The 11639-nt window shown below is 41.4% G+C and overlaps 1 protein-coding gene across 1 annotated transcript; it reads right to left on the bottom strand.

The window, feature by feature from the left end:
- Positions 1-167: 167 nt before the first annotated feature.
- On the bottom strand, positions 168-10217 carry APOBEC2 (apolipoprotein B mRNA editing enzyme catalytic subunit 2). Its single transcript, XM_026111933.2, has 3 exons — positions 9627-10217; positions 929-1476; positions 168-358 (listed from the first exon to the last, which is right to left on the bottom strand). Exons 1-2 carry the CDS (start codon positions 9752-9754, stop codon positions 936-938), a joined length of 669 nt encoding a protein of 222 aa, XP_025967718.2. The 5' UTR covers positions 9755-10217; the 3' UTR covers positions 168-358; positions 929-935.
- Between the last annotated feature and the right edge of the window lie 1422 nt (positions 10218-11639).

The following is an 11639-nucleotide window of genomic DNA, read 5'->3' as shown; positions in this document are numbered from 1 at the left end:
TCCAAGATCTTTTTCCTACAATTGTCCCAGTATGTGAGACCCACACCCTTTCCTGTAGATCCACTGCAATCCATTTAATTCAAGGATTTAACCACACAGTATATTGCTTTCTCTTTTCCAATCAGCAGAGGCAGTGTAGGTTTGTTGGGGGGGGGGGGGGGGGGGGGACAGACAAAAAACTCCTGAAATCCTGAACACCAAAGAGCTGTGTGGTAGATTTATTTGTAGTCCATCAGGGCCCAGTTTTCCAGGAGTTGATACTGCATCCTGCTGGAGTCAAAGCTTTGGAAAGCTGAAGGAGTGTCCCAGATGTCCAAGTCTGTCACATCTCGCTTCACAGATCTCTTCTAAATAGGTCCTGGGGGAGGGGAAGATAAAGAGAGAGGCACATTAGAAGCTTCAAACGCTTTCATATTTTATGACTTAAAATAGGTGACTGGCTCTTAGTACCTCTTAAAAAAAAAATTCTGCAATGATGACTCTGATCTCCTTTAGTGTTTTTGTAGAGGGCTAGATTTTGGTGGCGGGAGAGAGGGAGAGTTTCCCCTTCCTCTACACTTCTTCACTGCTTCCACATGTGTTCTGAGTGAAGTGCATGCAGGGAACAATGAGGCATTCTTGTTGCATCTAGTGACCCTATGTTTTAACTTCTTATTCTTGGATGTGTTTACTCTGGGGGAAAAAGAGCTCTGAATCCCTTGAGTGCCTGCTGTGGAAGAGTCCATCCTAGCATTAATACCCTTCAAGGGGCAAGGCACTGCTAAGGAGATTTTATGATATTCGGGTACTGGCAATCCCAGCCAGGTACATATGGGAGTAGCAGTGGCTGAAAATGTCTCCTTGTTGTGCCTTTAACAACCTGAAGATAAAGAGGGGTCTGTAATTCTAATGGAAGGAGCTGGGTGAGCAAATGGAAATCCTCACTCACGTGAGCTTCAGTGTAGAATGTCAGCCAACTTTTCCTCGTAATACTGGAAGTTCTCTTGAATGTCCTCCCATGGCACGAAAGCCTTCGCTTCCTGTCCTTCCTCCTGTTCCACAAAGTTCTGCCAGACATACTCAAAGTCTTGAGGCTTCATAATCCTCAGCTTGCAGCCAGCTGCCTTCATTTTCTTCAGGGCAGCCTGCATTTCTGGCTCTTCCCACATGAAGAGGCGCCCTACCATGATAGTCAGACGCAGGTTCTTGTTCTTCCTCAGGATCTCAGTTATCCGATCAGCACAGGTTACACAAGGACTGGAGGAGACGTACCAGGTGACGTTGTAGCGGAGGCTCGATTCACACTTTGGCAAAATAGTGTTAAAGAAAGCAATTTCTGCATGCGCTGCTGCATGTTCATCTTCCAGATAACCCCGAGAAGTTACTGACTCTTTGCCTTGGGTCTCCACAACGTAGCACAGGAAGGTTTTGTTCCTACCTGAGCTATACTCCACATTCCTGAACTGGAATTTGAAAAATATGGCTGGGAGGCGTTCCCTGTAGAGAGAGGAGAGGAGAGAATTATCTTACAGGCAGGTAATAAAGGGTTATAACATTGCGTTAGTTCCTGCGTGATCTTGGACAAGTTACCCAATGTACCGTGGCCATATTTCTCCATATATTGAAAGGCGATCCCTTCTCTGGGAGGATAAAAATTACATTACAAGTTACAAAATGCTCAGCTACTTCTGCCATATGGTAAGGCTTCCAGCCCCATTCACACATCCTAGTCTTTTTCACTTATTTTTGACAGACTTCTACTGGGAATTTCTAGTATCTGTATTCAGATGTTTCAAGAGGAACTTGCTTCTTATTAGTATTCCTTGAGACTATGCTATGTACTGTTGGCAAGGTGGGTCAGCAATTGGATTTTTCCAGGTTTAATGCACCTGAAGACTGAACTGTCCCTCTGCTATTTTCTAGGCTGTTAACACAGTTCTGCCAGTATGTTGCAATGTTAATTTGCAGGATCTGTTGTCGTAAATTGCTAGGATGATAACTCTGGCATTGGCAATTGGCAAATTGGCAATCTGGCATTGCCAATTTATGTTACCCTCAGTGCTTTTGCAATCTCGATTTCCTCTGAGTAGAGGCAAGTGTGACTGACTGTTTGCAGTATATATGTGTTCTGGTTTTATTGTTCTAGCATCAGTTGAATACTAATATTCAGTAGAACTGTGTTGTGGTTTTGGTTTAATATGAGTATCTGAGATCAGATCTAGCTTTGCTATGAACAAGTGTATTTCTGATTGAAGTTTGTTGTCTCATGGACACTACTGATAAACTTTGGTTGCTTCTTTTCTGTGTTTCTAAATTAATATATTCCGAAATAAAACACTGTTGCTGTTAATAACCTGTTTGCAGTCCTCTTTCACCCAAACAAGGTAGTCTGCTGTTATTTAGGGAAGTTAAAATTAGTTCCTTAAAATACCGTGTATGGCTCTTTCTTACTGCAGAGTGAAGAGGTGAAAAAGGAAAGCTGCATCATCTCGTAGCACCTGTTTCTTTCTAATAGAGTACCAGGCGTTCCTGATTGTCCCCCCATAGCATCTGACTGTGGAGTTTCATCACTACAGGAACTTGTGCTTAGAGGATGTCAGATGGAAAGATGAAAAACATACTGACAAAGTGCCTTGTGACTTGGTAAATGCCACAAAGGATGGGAATGAAGATTGAACAGAGTAGCCAAAGCCAATGTGAAGTAATGAAAAGTAGTAACACAGCATTTCATTTGTTATATACTAGTAATCTTCTGGCATGTTGTACTCTTCTCATCTGAGCTTTAAGTGGACCTATAACCTTGATATTCCCAGTGAGGCAATAATGAATCTTTGTAAAACAGTAAGTGTCTTATTCATCCCTGTCTCATCTATAGTCGGATTATAATGTCAGGCCTCTCCAGGGGGTACACTGAGCAAAGGTCAGGAGAGATTCTCAGAGTCTTGGAAATCTTAATTGGAGAGAGCAATGAGGCTGCAGGAGTAAGTGGCAGAGCATTGTTCTGCTGAGGAAAGAATAATTTGAACTGCGCCATCTCACAAGGTGTCTCCAGAGCCAGTGGAAGTGTATGGTATAGGAAAGAGTGAATAGACTACAAAATCAGTACATTATGCACACTTAGTGTGGGAACAGCAAGTGAATGTACTGTTTGTTTGCTGGTGGGAAATCCTGTTTTGGGTTGCAGTGAAAATGTTGAAGTGGTTGCGGATCAGAATAAGGACTGTACATGGAGGGCTGAATCTGGTGCCTTTTAAAATTAGTGGGTGTCTTCCTATAGAGGGCAATGAATAAGGGCGTGCTAGGACTGCATGAAATGTCTTAAATAGCATGATATTCTGTGCAGATCAGGATGACTGGCCTCAACAGAAGGACTAGCGTAGGGAACAGCCACTTTGGAGTTCTTCACTAATACCTGTTTGCAAGTATAATATTATATACTGCAAGCAAATGGCCTTTTACATGGAAAAGGATCGGCAACATGTGCTTTCTAAATACATCATTTGGAATAAATTATAGCTATCATCAAGCTTCTTCTGTTGTGTTATTTTAAAAGTGTAAATACAATTTTCAATAAATGTTTAATTCCACTTACAAAGTGTCAGGAATTTTTCATTGCTGTGTGTGTGTGCCACTCTTGCCTTCTTTATGCAGCCAGAGATTTTCTTGCTGCCAAAGTCCTGTGGCATTTCTGGTTTTTGACAAGTTAAAACATAAAAGAACATCCTCCCTATTTAATTTTTATGATACTACAGTAGTATCTAGGGGTCCATTTGTGCCTACTGCAAAGATTCACAGTAAAAGGCCTGCAGTTATAGTTCACACTCCTGGTTTGGATTTCCCAACAGTGTGATTTTACAGTTTAACTACTTCACTTGGAATATCAGTGTTCTATACCAGCCAAATGGTGCAAGTGTTGCTGTGGCTAGGTTGGCCAAGCTGTACTTTTTACCGAGAGAGGAAGATCATTAGTCTTCCAGATGCAACGAGATACATGAGTCAAAAAATTTTGTTTATGGAATTGTATCTACACCAGGATTGCCTACTGCTGCTGCCAGTCAAGGACCACCGTAATTCTTTGCATATATCATAGATCCGTGACAGTGGGAGTTCAGAGTATAAATCTGGCTTTAGAAATTCTGTTAGGAGGAGGTCTTCAGCTGTTTCTTAAACTATATTGTTAAACCCTTACATAGTTCAGTTCTGCTCGGGTAAGATCTGCACGAGACAGGAACTAAACAGTAGAAAGCCTGTTTGGGAGCCTTCTATGCTATCACTGTTGTAACTGGCACAGTATTAATGGGGCTGAGAAACAGTAGTGTAGATACAGCCTTTTATTTTGTTTCATGAGCAAATAAATCATACTGTTTTGGTATGATTTGGTCTGTGGTTCCCTGGTTTGCACTGAGGGTTGGCACAAAACTAGATAATGGAAGTATGCACTGGCATGCACAAATTCTAAACTACCCAGCACGACTACTTTTAACATCCTTTTCTTAGCATTTTGACCTCTTTTCCCCTACTGTAGATGACTAAAGTTACCTGTTAAGAGCTAGTCTCTTTTTCTTTAAGATGAATTGCAAAATTTCCACTGATTTCATTAAAGAGCATTGTAAGACTATAATTTAGCATAATGTCTCTTTTCCCTGAACTATGTAAGGTCCTTTCCTCTTGTTCTTTGAGACTAAAAAAAATTTATATCTTCCTAAGAATAGCACTTTTCCTGCTTTATGTCCTAGGTAATTAATGATTCCCTTTGAAAGTCCAGCTATGTTGGGTCTGACATAAGCCACCCATTGTGCTGTTTCTAAATACATCATTTGGAATCAATTACAGCTATTGTCAAGCTTATTCTGTTGTGTTATTTTAAAAGTATAAATACATTTTTCCATAAATGTCTAATTCCACTTATGAAGTGTCAGGAATTTTTCATTGCTATGTGTGTGTGCCACTCTTGCCTTCTAAATGCAGCCATAAGTTTGTGAGGCTGCAATAAATTATTTTAAAATAATGTTATGTGTTCAAATGTAGAACATCAGTCACATGGATGTTCATTCCTAATTTAACTCTCTTGACTGCAAAGCAGTTACATTCGTGAGGAAATTGAGTGTGTGTTCTGATGAACTGTTTAAACATGAATGATCTGATCCAGGATATATTGTCTCAAAGGTGTGTTTAGTCAGGCCTTGTAGACAGATCTTATTGCTTATCGTCTAGGCATCTGTCTAAGAGTATCTGGGACATCCACCTAAATCTGTCCTAGCGACACAGAATACGCATCAGTTCAATTAATAAGTTTCCAGTAAAGAAGACAAAGCTAAGGGCTCTTTCCAAGCCTCTGAGTAGCTGGCTAAGAGCTTGGAAACTTTGTTGATCATGGATACATGAGGCAAACAATGAGCAGTGTGTACTAGTCCACAAGAATCTGTTTAATCCCATGTAAACCAGAGCGGGGAGACCATTGAGCAGGGAGCACAAGTGTAAATTGTAAACATCTGTCCTGACAGGACTTAGCTAAGTCATTGCCCTGTGACTTGCTGCCTCTTTTCTCAGCAGTGGGGCTTTGGATGACTTGTCTCTGTCCCTCTCAGAAGCTGGAAATTTCTTTCCACAGCAAGTGATTCAGCAGTGAAAGGCTGGGAAAGAACAAACCGTGTGTACTGTAAGACTGCGCACATACTTAGATGGTGTGCGTTGCATAGTCTGACCTTAGAGTTCCAGCAGATGATCCTAATGACTAATTAAAAAGTGAAGTACCACAATTGTATTGTTCATCTGGGTAGATAAAAACACTTTACAAGCAACTGAGCATTAAAATATATCCCTGGAGTATCTGTGCTAGCTAGCATGTGAAAGTCTGCTGCTTTGGAATCTTGGGTCTGGCTTTGACTAGCTTACTGACTATTCCTAAGTAAATCACTAATTCTTGGCAAGACTGTTTGCCCATGTTTGAATGACAGGTGGTGTATGCATGTTAGTAGTATCCCCATTTCACAAATAAGTTTCTGTTCCAAGGTCAGGGAAAGATAATGCTAACAAAATAGGAAATCCGATTTCCATTCTCATATTTCTTCTCCCAGGATCTGTACTGCTATAGATGCTGGACATAAGAATCAAATTTTGCCATCTTGCATGTGATTCTGCAATTTATTAAAATACACAAATATCAGATATTTCTGTGACTAAGCTAATTGCTTTTCTGCTTTTGATTTTGTGCAGTCACAGAAGCAGAGAAGTATTCTTGCCATTTCTCTCTCTTCAGTAAAGGCAGTGTATTCAGTGCAAGACTTGCATATGAGATTTATGTATGTGGAAGCTTCCTTAAAAGATCATTTATAGGCACTGAACAGTCATAATACTCTAATAATCCCCTGCTCCAATGATGGGATGCAGATGGCTATACAGCTCACTTGCAGTGTAGGTAAAAGCTGAAATCTTTATTCTGGCTCTTCTCTGGTGATCTTTGTTGTTTATCCAAGTGCTTGCCCTGAGTAACAAAACTCTTTTGTGATCTTTTTGGATCACGTCAAGATGGAAGAGATTCAGACTTTAAGGCAGAAACCTCAAACCAAAGAATGCTACTCGACTGAACAGATAATGTGCTTTTAAGTTTGTTGCAATAAGGTAGGCTGGAGGAGGGCAGCAGCTGCCAGTCCGTTCTGCCCAGCATGTCCTTCACACTATTGCATTCTGGTGGGAGAAGAGAATGAGAACTTCTAATGCTAAATAAAAATGTGGAATTGTCTAAAAGATGCTATGAACTAGTAGGACATATTCTTTACGTTTAAATAGCTGTTAAAAACATTTATTTTTTCAATGTGTATTTGTACTATGGTGTTAGGTTATTTGAGCCTATAAAAGTGTCCTCCTTTTGCTTGCCCTTTGACAGCTATTCACAAATAAATACACCCATGCTGGGCTCATTGATTATAGAAAGTCTGTAATGATCAATTATAACAGGAGGCAAAGATTTATCACTTCTAGAAGGAGCCTCATTTACACCCCGGGAGAAGTGTAAATAGATGGGGAAAGTGAAAATAGATATGTCCACTTAAATGGCATGAAATTTGCACAGTCAGGGCTTTTATTTATCCAGGGCTGAGCTGAACCAAATATTGACAAAAAAAGGGGTTAATATTCTTAGACAGGGTGATTATGTTCCTAGTGTTTTTTGTATAAGCTGGACTCCTTAGAGCCATAAGCAACTGAAAACTTGGCTGTGTGTCATAAAATGCTCCTAATCCAAGGGCTAAAACTGAAATAGTGCACAGTGTAATTGAATTTAAGTGCTTGGACAGTTGGAATTAATGTGTTTTCTCATAATTCACACAACTGGCTACATTGGCTGAAAACATGTAAATAGAAAATCCAAACAGTGATTACACTAGGTTGAGGCACGGTCTATAGTCACAGGGTACTTATTAAAATGAAAGTAAAAATTGCTGGATTTTTCTGTACCTCTTGAAGGGTCCTTTGGTATTTCTGCTCTGCTTCCTAATTTCTCACCTTTAGTAGCTGACATATCAGTAAGAAACTAGTCATTAGAGGAGAGTTAGTCATGATTCCTGCAGGAGTTCACCAGGTATTTGTGAGCAGTTTCCAAACAGATGTGATGAGCACAGTATAAATACCTACGTGCTGACAGCTCTGTGGTCCCTCACCAAAATATCCAAATACTTTCATCTCAGAAACTTAGACTCCCATCTGGCTTGGTATCAGTATATAGAATGTGAAAAGGGCTAGTACCAGCTTAATGTGTGTAGATACCATGTCACAGACTTTAACTCTTTTCTAGAAAGCCTTACCCGACACTTCCTAGCATCAGCTTCCAGTCTTACTGTAGTACCTGTGCCGTGGTGCAGTCCCAGTAGCTCACAGCTCACTTCTAAGGCTCAGCAGCTTTACCTTTCCTGTTGTTACCCTTTCCCTCTGCAAACACACATCACCCTTCACATCCTCACTATTGCCTTTCCAGAGCGGAAAGTCCTGGCAAGTCCTACAACATCTCATAATTTCAACAAATATTTTAATTGAAAGAAGATACTAAGAAAGTTCTTTTCATCCATGATTAGCGCACCAATTCCCATCCAGGTCTTTGAGGTTAGTAAGGAAGTTTGAAGATACTCGCCAATTGCTTTGCAGTTCTAATAGTAAGCTGAACGCTCCAAAGCTGAAAAATATAATTTTCTCACTGAGATTCATTCAGTACATGTCTAAAGTGACTAGAAGCAGTCACCCTATGTATTGTTGCTCCAATGGCTAATATAAATGATTTTGGGGGTCTTAGCTCAGTTGCTAGCAGAGGGGTGTGCTTTTCTTAAAGTCACTGCTCCGGCAGGCATGTATTATTTCCATGACTGTCTATGACAGTTACAGAGCAAAGGCTGTGAACAATCTCACCCCAAGAGGTGGTTTTCAGAACAGATACGTTTTAAGAAGAAAACTGTTTTGTCACGCCTGCCCAAGGAAGTAACCCAGTCGTGTGAGAGAGGAGATATAGGTGCTGTCCTGTCTTATGCATCCTTCTCCGATTTGCCAGCCAAGTCGTTTGCAGTATCTCTCTTACTGGTGGGAATGTCACGGGCAGAAAGCTTCCAAGTGGGATTTAAGAGTCTGGCCTGAGGTTTACATCAAAGGCAGCTAGAAAAAATCGTGGTTCTGGTTTATGAACTGGGAACATTCCCTCGGTGACTGCTGAGGGAGACCGGAGGGAAGAACTACACAGAGCATCCTGATACTACTGCAATGAGCATTTTGAAATGCTTAGAGATAGCAGATTACATTTTTTTTTTCCTAGTCGCAGCTGTCCAGTGTGTGTTATTAGTGCACATTCACTTGTCCGTTGACTAATAATTATTAAATATAATCCTATTATCAGTATGGTCCCTTGTATCAGAATTTCATAAGAAGCCTTTTATGCAGGACTTTTCAGGAGGATTAAGAATTCACAAATGGGACCAGATTTCTCACAGAGTTCAGCTTCGTCCTGGTAGATCTCTGTCATATCTGCCTCTTTCAAAGGCCAGGCTCACTGGAATAAAAGGAGCTGCTTGCTGCTTTGCAGTTGTGAAAATTGTCTGTTGTTTTGGTGTCTTTGTGTGTGTTAGGCTCTTTTGAAAGTCAGGTTCCAGCTGTGGATGTGGAGCCCTTGAAAATGTGGAGTTTTAGCTCTCTTGAAAAATCTACCACTTAGGTCCACAAACCAAATCAGCCATAACGGGGGTATTTTTTCTAATCCACAGATAGAGAAACTTTCAGACAAGAGCCATTGATTACCCCAAGAAATCAATACTCAATGTTCATCAAGGGCCCATTTCTTCTATCCTTATATTACCAGTCAAGTGATCCCACTGCGGTCAGTACGACTACTTGCACCGTAAGGGAATCGGTGAAAACAACAGAAGCAGACTGCTCGTATAAAACAAACCGATTTGGCTGGCTGCCTGCCTGGTGTGAATCCATCCTGTATGAACTCGGTGGAACTTCTAACAAAATCTCACAATAATGAACCCATAACACTGTTTAAGAATACACAGAATTGCACTGGCTTAAGTTTTCACCTTTAATTACCCACCATTAGAGCTGAGGCAGAGACCTTTGAAGACCTCCACTTCAGTCTCTTGCACCCTCTTTATATGTAAACCTCTTACCCTGTCACAATTTCAAACGGTGGCAGATCTTCCCGCTTCACCTTCTTCTTCTTCTTCTCCTCGCCCTCTTCTGCGTTGTCGGGTTCACCATTCTGGGTGTTGCTGGGCTCCTCCTGCTTTTCTGCCATCTTCTTGGATATGGGAATACTCAGTTATGGCCACGGGGAAAAAGAAAGAGCAATTTCTGAGAGCTCTCTGGGAGCAGAGACAGCAGTGGGGGGAGGGAAAAGCCGGAGCGGGGAGTTCCTGCACTAGACGCAGTTGTCAGGAGCTAAATATGGAACAAAGCAGCAGTGATAGAGACTGGATGGGGTTGGATGACCCAGGGCTCTCAGATGTCGCCTCCTTGCCTTGCTTTTGCTAGGTCTTTCTAACGATCCCCTTTGCTCCCCTTTTAATTTAAAATTAAGTGACGACTTCACTGTGGGCGGGTTAAGCAATAAATGGAAACTCCTGGAAGCATAAGGATGTATTTATCCATTAGTATGACAGATAGCTGGCAAGATGCACAGCTGGCAGCTTCTTCATCTGCCTTCATTTGCCAGTTTATTATATTGCTGACTTTGAAGGACCACTGTTTTAGCCAGGGCAGGAGGGGGAAGGAGTGCTCTCATCTGTTTTGTTGAAAAATGCCCATTGTTGGTGGATTTGGCCAAGCTGAATCCTAATGGAGCCACCTGGAGCTTTACAGTGGGGTGCCCCGAGGAGCAGGAAACCTGCTTTTCCTTCCACCCTGCTCTTCCTTGAGGGGGACGCTGGAAACAGGGCTTGAGCAGGATGAAATCTTGGGCTTGTTGAAGTCAGTGTCGCAGATCCTAATGATGTAAATGTAAGCCAGAACCTTCTCCTAAATATTGTAAGTTAGGCTTATAATTCACAGAGAGGCAGTATTTCTGGTGCAAGCCCATCCCAATTACATGTGCTGAGCATCTGTCCAGTGTTCTCTATTTTTTCCTCTCTGTTGCCTGAATGTTTGAAAAGCGCACAGCATACTGGGGGTGGTAGCATAGGTAAGAGTAAGCATTTGGAAACTGCTCGGTTTAAGGATTATTGCAATATTTCTTTGTTTCTTTCACCTTTGCGGTTGCTGAGGATGCAGATGCTGGACGAGTGATTGCAGTGGGGCCAAAGAATCGGACAAATTGGAGGTGTGATGGGAAGTGCAGGGTATGTGTGGACCTGAACATTACGCGGCAGTAACGGAGACTGGTGTGTGCAGTGTGCTGAGGACAGAGCACTGAAGACCTTCTGGTAAGGTGCTTATTGCGGTTTGCCTGAACTGGCGTGGGTGTGGAATGTGTCTTTCATACAAAGAGAAATGGAATACTGGTGGGAGGACTATAAAGATTTTATTGACACAAGTTCGGGATGTTTGATTTGCTCGGCACTGAATCAGGCAAATCTCTCAAAGAGGCTATGGTAACTTGGAAGGATACTTGGGATTACTTTAGGTTTCACGTTAGTGCTAAAAAGGGGTTTATATGTTTGGGTTTGGGGGGTTGTATCCAGGATTATGTGAAATCTTTCCAATTTCTCACTCCAAATTTCAATCGCTTAAAGAGAAAATTCATATAAATCCCGTATGAACCAAGCTTAATGAGAACCTGAGTAAGATTTTTCTCGTAGACTATTCCTGTTATGTCGTTAGGGTGGAAATAAATGGAAAGTGTGTAGCCATGCAGAACTCGTGTCTTAGCCAAAGCATATTGGAAATCAGACCTCCAATATCTTGGGCTCTGCATAAATCTCAGAAGCCATGATCATCAAGATTTGGATAAATATGAAATACTAAGCTATATTCGATTAAGTATTCAGTCTACACTTACCGGAAGACCTGCTTGTTAGTTTGAGGAGGATAGATTATATTCTTCATAGAAATCAAAGAGGCACAAATTCCTGCTTTCAGGCAAAACTCATTCTTTATGATAACATTGTAGCCAGCTCTTCTACAATTTTAGGGTGGTCTACACTACCAAAAAGTTAAATAAACGTGTGCCATTGGGCAGATAATTT

Source organism: Dromaius novaehollandiae, chromosome 27 (assembly GCF_036370855.1).
Source record: "Dromaius novaehollandiae isolate bDroNov1 chromosome 27, bDroNov1.hap1, whole genome shotgun sequence".
NCBI classification, from domain to species: Eukaryota; Metazoa; Chordata; class Aves; order Casuariiformes; family Dromaiidae; genus Dromaius; species Dromaius novaehollandiae.
Note: the sequence above shows the minus strand (reverse complement) of the source record. Positions and strands in the feature narration are given on the sequence as shown.

Excerpts from the sequence above, each read along its gene's own strand:
- APOBEC2 (XM_026111933.2), bottom strand. The coding sequence starts at position 9,754 with ATGGCAGAAAAGCAGGAGGAGCCCAGCAACACCCAGAATGGTGAACCC. Across the intron at positions 1,477-9,626 it reads CCGTTTGAAATTGTGACAGG|GGAACGCCTCCCAGCCATAT; the intron begins GTAAGAGGTTTA and ends CTCTCTCTACAG.